The following is a 16692-nucleotide window of genomic DNA, read 5'->3' on the forward strand; positions in this document are numbered from 1 at the left end:
TTTGCATATTTCTTTCATAGTCAACGCCGTTTATACTGTAAGTATGATTTCTCCGAAAACAAGCACCAAGTTGTGCAATTATTTAACCAAAACAGCATATAACACAATGCAAAAGTTAAAATTAGAAAAACTTTTAAAATTGTAAATATTTGTGTTTAAAAAATATTGAAAGCTTTTTAATAATACTTTCATACATCTTCTCGGAACGCTTTGGAAGTCTCAAAAAAAAAACAAAAACTCAATTATTAAAAAAAAAAATTAAAAATTGAAAAACAATAAATAAATTAAAAAAAAATTATGTAAAAAATAGTTTAAAAATAATAATAATTTTATGTGAAATAATTTTTTTCTTACACAAAACGATTTCAAAAATTCATCTTTTTACAAAAAACACCTTTATAATATTAAAATGAAAATCCTAAAACTTGTAAAATTAAAAAAAAAATAAAATAAAACATTAAAAAAGAATTAAAAAACAATAAAAAAATTTAAAAATAAATTATATAAAAAATAATAATTTTAAAAAATTAATTATATTACACAAAAAAGATTTCAAAAGTTAATCTTTTTACGAAAAAACCTTTAAAATATTAAAATGGAAATCTTTATGCTTGCAATTCTCACTTTCAATTTGTGATCTTTTCAGCTGCCACCGGCAAGCGTTTTTAAAATTACAAATTTGTGCGCCAAATAATTTAATTTAAATAAATATATGTGACAGATAGTCTGTGCGATTAAAGGCACACACAATAAATGTACATACATATGTACATACACACAGAGTGTACGTAAATATAATCTAAAACGGGTAAGCACTGTCAAGTTGTAGGTCGACGAGTATCCGGCGTCAAATTGAAGATGATTGAATTAACCGCGTATAAAAATAGCTTAACTTAAGATTATTATAGCAAGCATATATGTACATATGTATGTATTTAAGGCGTTAAATATACATAAGTATAGGTGAGTAGATACGTTTGTCATGTTTGTATGTAACTATTGTACTTAAGTAAAAAGTTTAGTAAATCTCAAACTGAAAATTGTTTTTTATGAGTATTTTGCAAACCAAGGGTCAAGTAACTCGTAAATTGTCTGTAAGTACGTATCTAAGTAGGAAGGGTGAGTTCTGCGCATAGCTATAGAGGTGCTCACCATAATAAACTTTCAATGCCAACTGAGCGCATACGATTTTTGAAGCATTAACAAATGTGACACACTTATTACAATTACAGTAGCGCTCGCAATCATTCTTGCACGCGCTCCTACTCTCTACTCCAACCGCCCGCGCGGCACATTCATTCTACCGGTGGCCAATATTTCTGCGTCTTCTGCGACACACATGTAAGTATGTAATCATATCAAGATCAATGATCGCGTGCATTTCATTCAAAAATCAACAAACTAATTTTCTATCCAAAACGCCTGAGTGAACCACCAAGCATAGATAGTACATACATACATATATGCGATTTGACTTGCCGCCTGACTTTACCTCCGCCAGTTCAGCAACTCTTTTTCTCTCGCGTGTGTAATGTTTGTATGTAAGTATGTTAGTAAGGTGCTCAGCAAATTTACTGCGCAAACAAAAATTGGAATAGTCGCGCGAACATAAGCGCGCCGCACCGCACCGCTCCACCGATTGCACCGAAAGAGCAAGAGAATGAATGCTACTCAATTGGATATCAGAATATCGTCGGCGTAAAGTGAGCGCACGAAGCGTTCGAGCAGCGACTATATAAACGCGGCGCATACTGATCGCGTGCTTTAGTTATAGCGTGGATATATTTCAATTTCAAATTCGAAAAGGTAAAAATGCCAAATGAATTTCGCGAGACTTGACTTAATAGCAGACGGTAGTAGTGTGTGGCTTTTGCGAACGTCAATTGCTAAAATTTACATAAATAAACATATTCTATTCAGTCTACTTTTTTCTTGTCGTTAAATGTATATGTATTAATATGTGTGTGGCAACGTAGTTACTTTAGTTGTTGGTTGGCAAAGTTAAATTTGGCGGCATTCGGTGTGCTTGAGCAAAAACGCAAGTTAAAGTGGAGTTCAAATGTCTGGCGAGTCAAGGAAACTATGATAAAGTGCAAAAAATGGTTATAAAATAATTTTTCTACTAAATGCAGTCTGTCTCATTGAAAAAGCGTTTTGTTACGTCTCGATTCGTTTGCCCTTTTCAATAGTTGTGTAAAAAGAAACGAACTAATTAACTGACCGAACGAGTGCTGCTAGTACGAATAGTCGATTTTTTTACTTAAATGTTGCAAAGCTCAATTATTTGGTGTTGTTTTTGTGTGTTTATTTACATAAATTTAGCATCAGCTATGTGGCGAATTTTTCACAGATCGAAAACAGCTTTTTGTACTCAGCAAGCTGCAGGAAGTATTATAAAATTTTGGTGTGAACACAGCGCACAGCAATTAGTGACGCGAAATGCTGGTGAAGGTCGAATGAAAAAAAACAACACTAATGAAAAAACATATGTATAAACAGTAATTCGCTATAATAAATAAACAAATGCTCTGTAATGTTAGAAAAGAGGAAACCATTTAGATGTTATGTAATCGAAATTAGAAAGGATTTCAGTTGCATGAAAAATAAAATTCGTTTATGTTAATTATTAGAGAATATTTAAATAATGATTGCATGTGAATAAAACAATTCAGTTTTATAATTACAAAATTATTAAGATTATTAAGAAAAAGTGTGTTATTACAATTTTATTCATCTAACGTGTGCAAGGTTTATAGTTTAAATTGTACATAAAAACACAGTGAACAAATACAAGCAATAATTGATAAAGTATAATATAATAATTTAGAAAACAAATTAAATAAATATTTTTGCAGTAAAAATAAATTACTTTAACTAAAAACATTGCAAAAAAACATTATAATAAAAATTAGAATAATATAATTTTTTTATAAAATTAAAATAATTTAATAGCATATTTTTTGTTAATTTATTTATTTCACTAGAAAACAAAAAAAAAGTGTATTTTTTTTTTCTAAATTTGTATGTAAACTTCATTCAACTTGCTAACGTTTTCAAATAAACACTTGACACTCATCAAACTATTTTTTTTTGGTCAAAATCAAAATATTGCAAAAAAAATTATATTAAAATTATAAAATTAATATATTTCAATAGCATATTTTTTAAATTAGTAAAAAACACTTAATATTTTTTTTATAAATTTGAATGTAGAATTTATCTAACTTGCAAACGTCAAACAATTTTTTTGGCAAAAATATCACCTATTCTACATAGAATTATCATAGAAAGTAATTTTAGTTTGTCTTTTGGAAACAGTTCCATCTGCAAAAAGTAATGAAGCACTTTAGAAACTGTAAAATGTGCAAATTTAAATTTATTTCGTACATTTGTACATTTTTATATTTGTACATACATATGTATATACAGGTGTTTGTATGTTAGTGGAAGTATGCACTAAAAACCTTGCCCTCTGAATTCGATATAAAAATTTAAATAAATCTCATTATGCATATGTACGCCTAGACCTAGTAATTTGCATATACACATGTGTGTATGCAATTAAAAAAAACTCTGCATAAGCGAAAACACCAGAAAAACTCGTACGTATGTATAAGTAAAACTTTAATATGCAAATTTAATAATTATAAATGCGCATACATTAAGAATTACGTACGTACATACATATGCATTTATATACGGAGAAATATTGCAAAAATTTAAGATGAGAAAGTAAAAGCACAACAGAAAAGAATAAAACGTATAAAAATAGATGCAAAAATATTCAAATATAATATACATATATAGCACATATGTACATACGTTTACGCCAAATAGAATTATTATATAGTACATACTATATACAGTATAAAATCAGCGTATTGTGACTAGCTATTCACAAAGAACTCATTGAATAAACCAAATATATAGGGAATAATAGCAAATTGGCACATTCATATAAAATGAAATATATAATATAGAAAGCAAAATGCAGAAAATAGAAATTCAAATAAAATTTAATGGAGCAAGACTAAATAACATTGAGTTTAGCAATTGACAAAAGTGAAGAAGGCAGCTAAAAGTTATTAAATAAAAACATTTACTTGAACAAAACGTATATAATAACATATATGTAAATAAAGTGTGTGCACAATTAAAACAAGAAAAAACTTTAACTTTGGTTGCAACGAAACTATAATCCAGTCTTCACAAATAAAAAAAGTTTTTCATACAATTTTGATCTATCGGTTTGTATGGCAGCTATATGATATAGTGATCCGATCTTAGCAATTTGTTCGGAGGTTGTAGCGCTGTCTTGGACCATTATCCATGCCGAATTTCGTGAAAATATCTTTTCAAACAAAAAAGTTTTTCATACAAGAACTTGATTTTGAACGATTGTTTTGTATGGCAGCTATATGCTATAGTGGTGCGAACTGAACAATTTTTTCGGAGATTGTAACGTTGTCTAGGAAAATTATTCAAGCCAAATTTCGTGAGGATATCTTTTCAAACAAAAAAGTTTTCCATACAAGAATGTGATTTTGATCGATCGGTAGAAGAGCTTAGTAAAACCGAAACAGAACTATAAAAAATTATTGTAGTAAAATAAGATTAATTTCAAAAAGATGTAGTTCCACAAAACAATTTGGAAGACACAGACTTATAAAAGTAGCTACCGCTTCAAACCAGTCACAGTGAAACCGGAAAATTGTTTAAATAGTAAAAATCATCTTTACAATTATTTCAATAATTAAAATTTATGTCTTTCTAAATTATTGAACAATTAAATAAAAATAACAAAAAATTTTCTCGACATTTGATAATACGATTAGGGATTTCATATAGTCTCATAAAGTTATAAGTTATAACGAACCGAAAGCATAGCGTTGAGAATTGTAATTGTATGTTAAATAACAACATTTTTTTTAAACAAGTGTAAAAAATTATGATTTTATGATTTTACGTTGCGTTACGACAAGTTAATTATGTCCGCACAGCTACGTTTGTATGCAAGTATATGTCAATATCGTACCCTAAAATGCAAAATAACATATCTTTAAAAATTCCAAATTCAATTTTTTATTGATTACGATTATTTAATTCGATGTATTACATACAAATGTACAAAATTTTAAGCTACAGTTACCTGATATAACCAAGTTATAACCAAAACTCAATGATTCGTTGATTTTATGAGTAGTTTCTATTTATATTTTTTTCTGCTCGTGTAAGCTTATGAAAAGCGATGTTACGTTATTTTGCATTTTAAGTGTCATCATGTACATATATTCACTTGAACTTAAAATTTGGATTGTCATTTTCGTGCTTGTTTAGTATTGTGCAACCTTTTTTAAGATTAACGTGCAAATTTCAACACTACTTTATTTGCGGCGCCTTTCTTAAATAAACAGAATTTATTGATGAATTTCACAGAAGAATATTCCCAAAAAAACAAAAAGTATAATGCTGTGCTTTTACTGCTAGAATATGAAAGTCATGCTGATAAAGCATCCTAAGATCAAATAGTATTAGTATTATTTTTGTTCCAAGATAGTCAAACAGCCATAATGAACATGTGCATTACTTGCAAATGAAATAATAGTTAAAAATATAAAATGTTACACGTGCGCCCTTACAAATATAAATGTACAACCGCCATGTGTGCAGTAAAAGCTCTTAAGATAAAATCACGTAGCAGAAATGCAATAGTCGAACAAATAACGCCCTCGTCTGCGTTTTTTACATAATGCGCCACTTTTTTCTATTTTCTTATTTTTCTAAATTTGCCATTCTTCATGATGAACACCGCCGTCTCGGTGGTGGCGCACAAATTTGCAAGGAATGAGGGGGGCAGGCAGCGCGGTCACAGCGCACACTTTCTGAGCTTGTGCAAAAAAAAAAATATGCACAGAGACCGTGAATGTTATAATTAGAAGAACTTTTGAAAATCAAAGACCGAAAACAATTAATGTATACACACGAGCAGTGTTCAGTGCCGTTATACATATGGCTGCAAAATGCTTTTGTTTGAATTTCCACTGAAATCACGAAATAAAAATGGTAAAAACAAATTTAAAAAATATCGCACATTTCAAAATTGCTTAGTAATGGAAATTTCGAAAATATTTTTTGTAAACAAACTGTGCGAACTATATTTGCATATGAGCAAATTAGGCGCGAGAAGAACAATAAATTTTAGAATTCGCCAAAACGCGTACAAACTTGATGCGGCCACAGGTGCGCGGGCGATTTTCGCACTTTCACACACGCACAAATATAAATGACATTTGAAGTGCAAACGCCACCGAAATTAATGCTACTTGCCAGCCACAATTGTAATCAGCAGCGCACACGAAATCGCAACAGCGCGAAGTGTAGACGCTCAAACGCCGCCGTTGCAAGCGCAACTACCGTCAAGAGCGCGCATTAAGAGCACAACTTATATTACGTACGCTCTTTCATACTCACAATTCTCTTTCTCTTTGCAGCGCAAATAAATCAGCAAACAGTGAAGACAAACAAGTTAAAGTGTGGTGAAATTCAAAGTGAAATAATTTCCAAAAGAAAAGCAGTAAAAACAAAACAGCTAAAGGAAGCACCACAATGAGCGGACGTGATAATCGTGGCAGTGGCCACCAACCGCTCAGCAATGCAATGGGCAAAATCAAGGATAAACTCACACGTTCAACGGTAAGTTTGCGCTTAGATCACAGTTATTCGAATGAAATGAACTAACAATTTTCACACACACAACAGGACACATACCAACGCGTCGAAGAGGGACTCTCGCAATCGAACACAGCTACCAGTTTGGACACAATTCTACCAGAGGACCCGTTCCTCTTTCCACGTGGACCTACACCACAGCAAAGACAAATGACACAACAGAATAATTTCAGCGTCGATGACACACCGCTACAGTTTGGTCCCATCATACAGGATAATGACATACACCCACCCCCACAGTTACCGTTACCGCTTAGCCAGTCGGCCAAAGCGACTGGCAGTCAGGATTTTGTGGCATTGCCGCCACCACCAACAGCACAGCACAGTCACCGTGATCATCACCAGCGCAGTACCGTTTCGCTGGCCAACGATGAGCTGCAGCGCAGCAAACAATCGTTGAAGGGTTCGCGCGTATCCTTCGAACGCAGATCGGTGGACAGTAGCGATGAGGACAATTTCGAGAGTCGGCGCAGCGGCTATCAACAACAGAAAACCGTCAGTGTTGACCACAAAGGCATATTGAAGGTACCTGAATAAGTTTGGGAAACTTTGTCGAAGTTCTTACTTATTGAAAATGTATTTTCCCTTACAGGACCTTAAAAACATATTGGCAAACGATAATCGTCGCCAATTTCAAGCTAAGAAGCATGTCTCACTCGATGTTAAGGGCACACGTTTTCTCGAGGACATGCTAAAGGATTCCTCCTCCGAGGAAGAGTTCCGCAAAAATCGTCGTGAATTTCAAGGACGCAAGCATCAAAGTTTGGATCCGCGTGTCAGTTTCAAACTCGAAAAAGTATTACAGGGATCAAGTACAGACAGTGATGAGGATGCGGATGATGTTGAGCATACGCGTTTAATACACCGCCCCAAAGATATTACCAAACCGGTCATAATTGACCTGAAGGATTTGGAAAGTGAAAGCGATGAAGATTATGAAGCGAGTCGTCAACATTTCCAGCAACAACGCTCCATAAGTACAGATTCGCGGAAAAGGTATGTAAATACATACATATGTATATACAGGGTGTCGAGAGTTCCTTTAATAACTTTTGGTTCTATTATTGCAGCCATAGACTGTATGAAATGGACGAAATGGGCAAAAAGAAGAATGAAAACCTGCGCAACGCTGTACCTTTCGTCAGACAGATTACCGAGGATGGTAAACCCAAATTGGAAGTCTACAGACCCACAACGAATCCCATTTATATTTGGACGCAGGTGAGTTTTGCGCAAATAGCAACTTTCGTATAGCTTTAAGTGCTTAAGTGTGTTAGTAGGCCTAAATTGGTTTACGATGACGTTGGCGTATATTATTTGTTGAAATCAATAATATTGCTAACATAACTAATTAAGCTGCACATTAGGGTGTTTCATATTTTTGCGTTAGCTAATTTAATTTTTTTTTTTTATTTCAATTATTATTTTTTCGCTTATCGCAATAAAATATTTTTTTGATGCAATTTCATTGATTCTTTTACGCGCCAATCGCTGTTTTGAAAACGTTGCCTACATTTCGGGGCCTTGATAACAAATTTTTACATGTGGCTTGCGCACAAGTACAGTAACAGTTGGAACAAGTACTAATGAATCAAAATATATAATCTTTATAGTAACGGTTTTCGTAGCTTAGCTTTATAGACCGTATTCTGAGATTACCAAAAAAGGCGTACAATCTTTAATGGCTGATTAAGCCAATATTAAAGTGCGTAGCGCGGAGATGTAAGTCTTCTCACACACACTAGCATACAAAAAGGAGGATAACAGGCGAAGAGGCAATACCGTGACGCAAATATTTAAATGTATTTGTATTAGAAGCAGAACATATTGTTGTCTATAAATAGTATGACTATTGAGGAAAATGCGGAAAATGCGTGGAACACAAAAAAACGATATAAATTGATATTAAAACAGCAGTAAATAACGCTAAGATATACACGTCTTTAATTAAAGTACAAACACGCGTATACAGGGCGAGCCGCAAGCTTTTTAATACAGATTTGTGTATGTAAATAACCTTTTTTAAATAAGCTATCGGTTAGTTTTGATGGGTGTTGTGGTTAAAACTTTACTGCAGCCACTTTGTTAAAATAATTTAGTGTGACAATGTTAGGGCGAAGTCATTAAAATCGTGAAGACAAGTCATGCTAAGTTTGATTGAATTCAAGGCTTACTTAGAGTTAGAAAAAGTAACAGAAAATTTTGGAATTGAAAATTTGATTAATTGCATCACCCTGTATATATGCATGTATGTTAGGGTGCAGCGGAAAACTACAGCTGCATTAACTGGCCAAGGGTGCAATGTAAATTTAAATATTCGCACAACTGCATATTCTACACCCACATAAACATACATATAAATGCTCAATAACAAGAACTAAAATCTTCATTTGTTTAAGAATGAAACCAATTTTCAAACAAGCATTACAATCAACTTTAAACCTTTCTTGAAAAATATTTGAATTAAAAAAAATCACTTGCTAGTAACAAACCAGGGAATCCTACAAGCTTGAATTTCACATAACAAATCTTTATCTATTTATGATTGTATGTATGTATGCAATATATATAGTGATAATGGAATTTTGTTTTTACTTTCGCATAGCGGGCATATTTCGCGCTCATTTCAAATATTTGTATATGAGATTATGTTTACGACTAATTTCATTAATTCGAACTCGAACAAAAGTGAATATTTTCGAATTAGTTTTATTATAAGATTTGCATAAACATACATACATTATATAAATACATATATAATAGAAAACATTTAAATATGTACATACATATATGCATATATGTAGGTATAGAAGTGATAATCGAATTTTGCGACTTGTCTTCGAGAGATTAAATGACCTCAAAGTGTGTATACAATTAAATTGAATAATGAAGAACATTTTCAAGTCATAATCAATTTACAAATGAACTGATAAACATTCAACTTGCCTGAACGGGGCTAGTCTAGGAAACAGCGTATAGTGAGTGTAATACAGGAGATGAACGCGGTTGCGTCTAAAACGCCAGTCAAGCTAATAAATCAATTATTGAACGAAGTAAAATCAAGTTATTGACACACTACACTACAGGATAATTGTATTTGCGATTTTTCTAAGTGGCAAAAATGGATCAGAATGTGAAATTCGATATAAACGAGAATACCCAGGCAATTTACATTTGGTCGCAGGTAAATAAATACAAAGCAGAAAGTAGGACTTAAGAACTTATTAAAGTTGGTGTGACATTAATGGACATCAATTTGTTTAAAGTGAGGTTAGGTATGAAAATAATTCGATGTAAAAAAAAGTAGCATACATTATTTAATGTGATAAATTGAAACGTTGCAAGTCAAATTAAATATTCGTCGCTTTTTTATTAAAAGCAAAAATAAAATATGCCGATTTTTCCATTTAAATGTAAATATATTTAATTTTTGAAGTTCGGAAATTTCTACATTTATAAAACAAGAATCAAAAATATATTTTATGTTAAGATTTGCTTAACAAATGTTGAAAAAGTACATTAATTGTTGCCAGTTTGATATTAAATATTAGCATTTAAAAAAGCAATCAAAAATATGTAGATAACCTAAAAAAATTAATAATATTTAACAATTGCAAAAATGAAAAAGATCAAAAATATAATATTTTTAAATAAAAAATTAATTAATTAATTTTTAATTAAAAATTAAATTAATTAAATAAAAAATTATTAATTAAAAATTAATAAAAAAAATAATAATTAATTAAATATTATGAAACATTTAAAAGAAAAAAATATAAAGATTAGCCTAAAAAATGTAATAAAAAAATTTATAATAATTAGCATCAAAATTAAAAAGTACAAAAATTATATATGTACATACATATATTTGGAAAATTAACATAAAAATCAATGAATTAAATTTTATAAAAAATTAAAAATTAATAAAAAACGCAAAATAAATTAAAATTATTAAAAATTAAAAAGAGTATAAAAATACAGCCTTAAGATCAAGTGTTTTTTTGCTTAAACTTAATCACCAAACAGTTGTTTAGAGCTTACCAGTGAAATACTTTTGCAGACATACATATGTACATATGTACGTACATAAATATTTACAATATCATATAACAGTAAATATTTTGCCCATGACTAATAATTGTAGTTTTGCCATATTGTACTCTAGCTGAACTTTGAACACTCAATGGTCAGTTTCTGCCACAAACTTTAATATGCGACTTGCATTATTAGCTCTGCAAAAGGCTTGAACCACAAGCTAAGAATTTAAATAAAATAAAAAAGTAACATGCAAATCCTTTAAAGCAAATGTGCATTCTAAACATATATTTATTTAATATTTTTTATTTGGTATGTTTAATAAACTTTGAACTAAAGCGATTTCCGTTGAAAATTGCATGACAGTTTGCGGTATTTATGAAGTCAAGCTCGGCGTATACATATGTATATATAATTTTTTTTAATTACATTTGAAATAGGGCTACGTAAGCGAAAAAAATATTTTTTTTTCTAAATTTGAAAAAAAAAACTAAACTGTTTATATTTTGCTAAAACAAATTTCCATGCAAGAACTTGAAAGGAAAAGGCATGTGCAAAATTTCCCCTGTTCAGGGTATAAAAATTAAAAGCATTAAAAGTTTGAATAATAGTAACGTTTGTAATGGATACGGTTCATATTGCGCTACATATTTAAAAGTTAATTAATTAATTTTAAATTTATTTGTGAAAGTTGTTTTTGTTCCACAAATTCTAGTGTAATTGTAATACACATGCGCACAGGTTTTTTTTTGCATCGAATTCAATTAGCTATGCACAAATGTTCAATTCATAAAACCAAAAACATCTGGCCATCAAAATTTGTAAACTTTAAAGTTCTATTTGAAAATTAACTCTACACTGAGCATTTAAAAATATTGGAATCGTCTAAACGCAAAACTTTCAATAGTTAACACAAAGTCAAATGTCAACTGACGCACGACGTATCAGACAGAAATTTAATACAAATAAAGCATAAAATATTAAAAAAAAATGTAGAAATTCAAAACAAAAATTGTGTTTGAGTTTTAAATACAATGTGTGTTTAAAAGTCTGCCATTTGCGCCGGTTAGTAATCTCAAGAAACGGGAGTACCGACAGTGACTGCAATAGCAACAACCAATCTAAATTATTAGCAGCTATAGCTTGCAAAAGCAACGGCGGGCAATGTTGAAAATATCTTCGAAAATTACACCATTGCAATCAGTTCGATATTAGCTTTCGAGGAATGCGTTAGGAAACTTGTGCGACGTAGTAGCAAAGCAAGTCCGTGCGCGGCAGTTCCTTTCTATATTAATTGTGTTGTTTCTACTATTGGATCACTTCATATTTGCATACGAAAAGAAGTATTTCAACTTAATTTGTGAACCACTTGCGAAATTTATGTGCGAAACTCAGTCATTTCGAAACAGTAACGGTCTAAAAAGTATTCTCAAAATCACACAAAATGAAGTTGCTGAAGTTTATGTCGTTTACAATACCCGATGATGAGCCTAAACCAAGTGGGATCGGTCATCAGGTGCAGTTATAAGCTAGATCAAAACAAATTATTCGAATATTTAATATTTTCTGAGTTTTTGTGAATAATTTAAAAAAAAAAACTCTTTTTTTATTGATTGCAGGTGCTTGCTGCACTGAGCGTATCAATGGGTTCATTGGTTGTTGGTTTCTCTTCCGCCTACACCTCTCCAGCGTTGGTATCAATGACTGACAGAAATTATACGGACTTCGAAGTAACACCACAAGCGGTAAGTTCGACAACAAAACAGCAGCGTGATATTTTCAAACTGATTGAAAAATTTTTTAATTATATAAATTTTTAATTCTCATTACAGGCCTCCTGGGTTGGCGGTCTAATGCCCCTGGCGGGTTTGGCTGGTGGCATTGCTGGCGGACCATTTATTGAGTATATGGGACGTCGTAATACAATTCTTGCTACCGCCGTGCCCTTCATTATCTCTTGGCTGCTCATCGCTTGTGCTGTTAACATTGCCATGGTGCTAGCTGGACGTACGCTTGCTGGTTTCTGTGTGGGCATTGCTTCGCTCTCGTTGCCCGTGTATTTAGGCGAGACAGTACAACCGGAAGTACGTGGCTCATTGGGTCTACTACCAACGGCTTTCGGCAACATTGGCATCTTACTTTGCTTTGTCGCCGGCTCATATTTTGATTGGTCCCCATTAGCTTTTCTTGGTGGTGCGTTACCTGTACCATTTTTGATTCTTATGTTCCTCATACCAGAGACACCACGTTGGTATATCTCACGTGGACGTGAAGATCGTGCACGGCGTGCCTTGCAATGGCTACGCGGTAAACAAGCTGACGTTGAGCCAGAATTAAATGGTCTTTTGCGTACACAGGCACATGCCGACAGACACTCATCAGGCAATCAATTAGTAGAGTTGTTAAGACGGAACAACTTGAAGCCTCTATCCATTTCTTTGGGTTTGATGTTTTTCCAACAGCTTAGCGGTATAAATGCTGTCATCTTTTACACAGTAATGATATTCCAAGAAGCTGGTTCCACCATTGATGGTAATTTGTGCACAATTATTGTGGGTATAGTGAACTTTATTGCAACATTTATGGCAACCGTACTCATCGATCGGCTCGGACGTAAGGTAAAAGGAAATGCCCACACTATATTTGAAGACAATAATTTTCTAACGGTTTGTTATTCACTCATTGCTTTCGCAGATTTTGCTCTATATCTCCGATGTGGCCATGATTATTTCGCTCTTTACACTTGGTGGATTCTTTTATTGCAAAGCATCTGGCATGAACATCGCCGAGGTTGGTTGGTTACCACTGGCCAGTTTCGTGATTTACGTGGTTGGCTTCTCACTCGGTTTCGGGCCCATACCGTGGTTGATGATGGGCGAGATTTTGCCGGCGAAAATTCGTGGCTCTGCTGCATCGGTGGCCACCGCCTTCAACTGGACATGCACATTCGTTGTGACCAAAACCTTCCGCGACATGATTGGTAAGTTTCTAATGAAATCCCACATAACCCCCGGCAAACAATTAACTTGTAACCTAAATCTTTGCAGATACAATGGGCGCACATGGTGCTTTCTGGCTTTTCGGTTCCATCTGTGTGGTAGGCTTATTTTTCATGATATTCTATGTGCCTGAGACACAAGGCAAAACGCTGGAAGATATTGAACGCAAAATGATGGGCCGTGTGCGTCGCATGTCCCCAGTAGCGAACATCAAACCTTTGTCTTTCAATATGTAGAAAGATGTCACTCATCGTATGATTTACATACATATGCACATACATACATACATGCTATGATGTGTATACAAATACAACCAAATACTAGTTTAAGTGCCTTAATTTTAAATTTAGTAGCGCAACATGCGGCAAATATCTTGACCAGTGTGAAGTAAAGTTTGAGAAACGAAGCAGAATGAAGGTGCGCGTTTAGAATGTACGAATATAATATAGTTCTGTAAGCAGCTAGCAAGTCAAAGAAATCATGTAGATGAGATTTAAAATATTCTGAATGGGATGTAGTCTAATAGTAGTTAACCGGAAGGAAATGTGTGCATCTTTCTGTCGGTTTATGACAATTGATATTTCCAAAATTTTTAACAAGGAAAATTTAGGTGAAAAAATGAAATATATTATATAAAATTGCATTGTGTTATTAGTAGTATTTACAGTAAAAATGTAGTAGTGACCTAATTGTGTACTTTCTCTTTAATTAAAAATACATTTTATTTAATATTATTCTAATGACCATTAGTACTATAAAGCTAAAAAGAAAAATATGAGTAAAAATTAGAAAAACTAATAAGTTAATCATCAACCGCCTTATATTATGTTATTGTTAATCAATATAAATAAACTATCTATTAAATAAGTAATTGTTAAATGAAAAGAAAATTTATTTTAAATATAAACGGTCTGTCGACCCAAACTGAAGCGTACAATGACCGAAAAACAATTTGTGTATTATTTATATTCCTGGAAAAATTATAGTTTTGGCGAGGTATTCTAAAATTACAGCAAGATTGTAATTCTTTGTAAGCACTTAATTTTTGGAACAACAAAAATTAATAAGCGAAAAGTTTTTCAAAAATTGATTGAGGACTCCGAGATATTTGAAAAGTTTTTAGCTAAAAAATTAATAATATGAAAAATAGAAATTTCGGGTAATGCAATGGCTTTTATGCAGAATAAAAGTTGATTCGGAATAGTTCATTTTAACGGCGCGCGCAAAAAAAATCAATAATTTTTTGTTCATATCAAGTTTGATCTCCATATGTCAATTAGTATGTGTTTGGCAGCTGTTTGTTGACGACGTGAAGTTAAAATTGAACAACGGTTTGCTTGAAAAACATTCAATGAAGGTCGTGACGTCATCGAAGATTTGCTTCATACCAGTGGTTCATCCACTTCTGCTATAGTCGATAACATCGAAAAAATGTAAGAAATAGTGCTTAAAAGTCGTTGTGTTGGCACCAGAGGCTCTCAATATCTCTTATGGATCGACTCCAAAAATTTTGGTTAATGTTTTGGATATGGAGCATTCAATGACAGACTGGTACCAAAATACCTGAATCTTTTGCGAAAACCACGTGGAGAAGAGCCTGAAGACCTTACATTATTCAAACACATCGTTGCTGGTGTCGAGTCTAGGGAGTAGAGGGAATGACGCGGCAAAAATGAGCGCAAGCCGAAAAAAAAACAAAATTCGTTGAAGGCCATCTCAACCGAGACATTAAACAAGTGTATGGAAAATGATAGCAGTGATACTCGCTCGAGAGTCTATATTGAGGGCGACAATAAAGATTTGTATCTAAATACGGTTTTTTTTGTCAGTCCTGGTAAACTTTAATCAAATGGTATTATTAATATATGATTGATTTTTTTTAGATTGTTTTGATTTTTTCACCGATAGTGATTAATTTTGCGTAATTCTATAATTACATTTTAGCAAAACAAACGTCTTAAAGATCATATTTATATTTTAGTTTTTTGTTTGCTCAAAATAAAACTCGCTATATATGTATGTAATTACATACATATATTTTTGAAGTTTTTTTTTTAACTTTTGTTGCATATTGTTTTAGAACAAATGTAAAGCATAAACATATCTGAAACAGTTTGTTGGTATAATTGTGATTTTAAACTGTCTACAGATTGAATTATATTTTCTCATACTAAATACAATATATTGCCAAAACGCAGGAAAAAACAGTTGCTGTGAAAGTATACACACCAGTTAAGTGACCTTCTGCAGTTTAAAGGTTTATGTTGCAGCCTTGAGGAAATTAAATAGTTAAGAGAATATTCATATATATACTGAATTCAATTAGGTGGAAAATGCACACCGAAGTTACTTTCCGTTATTGAAAAACTATTACACCGCTTAAAACAAAGAATAATAATATACGGTACCTAGTTGTACAAAATTCGAATAATATTATATTATGTAATTAAAGAAAGGTAATATCTGAAACAGAGTATAAATTTTAAAGAGTTTCCAGAAACTCAACAAGTATAGAAAACGTATAAAATAAAATATTATACGTTCTTTGCCAAATATTCAAGTAGATGATTCAAGTGGAGCTCTTCTTAACAGCAAGGCACAATGACAATTTACAATTCTTTGAACTGATTCCGGAAAATGTATTAAAAACTCTTTATGGAGCTATGTATAACATACAATAACAGTAGTAGTAGGTAGTCACTCACCCATTACTTGAACTCTGCAAATAGCGCAAGTGTCGCACTCAACATCCCAGCTCCACATAGCCACAGCATTCCACTTCTTCAACGTAAACATTTTATCCGGTTTACCTCCGTCATTATCGTTGAATTGTTTGTCCATGGAACTTTCAATATCCTCACCATCAGCCATTGTTTACAAAACTTCCTTGAGCCGCCAATAATAAAGTTTATTGCAATGTTAAAAATCC

At 32.4% G+C, this 16692-nt stretch overlaps 2 protein-coding genes across 5 annotated transcripts in view; one reads left to right on the top strand and one right to left on the bottom strand.

The window, feature by feature from the left end:
• Positions 1 to 16692, bottom strand: part of LOC126755276 (RING-box protein 2) — a 42478-nt gene extending 25786 nt beyond the window's left edge. The window contains exon 1 of the mRNA XM_050467725.1: positions 16469 to 16692. Within this exon, the coding sequence (XP_050323682.1) occupies positions 16469 to 16634 (166 nt within the window). The 5' untranslated portion in view covers positions 16635 to 16692. The remainder of the gene's footprint in view (positions 1 to 16468) is intronic.
• Positions 1719 to 14714, top strand: LOC126755258 (facilitated trehalose transporter Tret1). Of its 4 annotated transcripts, none has more exons than XM_050467695.1 (9): positions 1719 to 1806; positions 6492 to 6693; positions 6760 to 7254; positions 7322 to 7725; positions 7800 to 7950; positions 12384 to 12509; positions 12597 to 13382; positions 13459 to 13744; positions 13812 to 14714. In XM_050467695.1, the coding sequence occupies exons 2-9, from the start codon at positions 6607 to 6609 to the stop codon at positions 13997 to 13999; spliced, it is 2523 nt and encodes an 840-aa protein (XP_050323652.1). In that variant the 5' UTR covers positions 1719 to 1806; positions 6492 to 6606; the 3' UTR covers positions 14000 to 14714. The 4 variants fall into 4 exon arrangements, with proteins under 4 accessions (XP_050323652.1, XP_050323651.1, XP_050323655.1 ...); XM_050467694.1 differs by lacking the exon at positions 1719 to 1806 and adding an exon at positions 1836 to 1853; XM_050467698.1 differs by lacking the exons at positions 1719 to 1806; positions 6492 to 6693; positions 6760 to 7254; positions 7322 to 7725; positions 7800 to 7950 and adding an exon at positions 9645 to 9913.

Source organism: Bactrocera neohumeralis, chromosome 4 (assembly GCF_024586455.1).
Source record: "Bactrocera neohumeralis isolate Rockhampton chromosome 4, APGP_CSIRO_Bneo_wtdbg2-racon-allhic-juicebox.fasta_v2, whole genome shotgun sequence".
NCBI lineage: Eukaryota > Metazoa > Arthropoda > Insecta > Diptera > Tephritidae > Bactrocera > Bactrocera neohumeralis.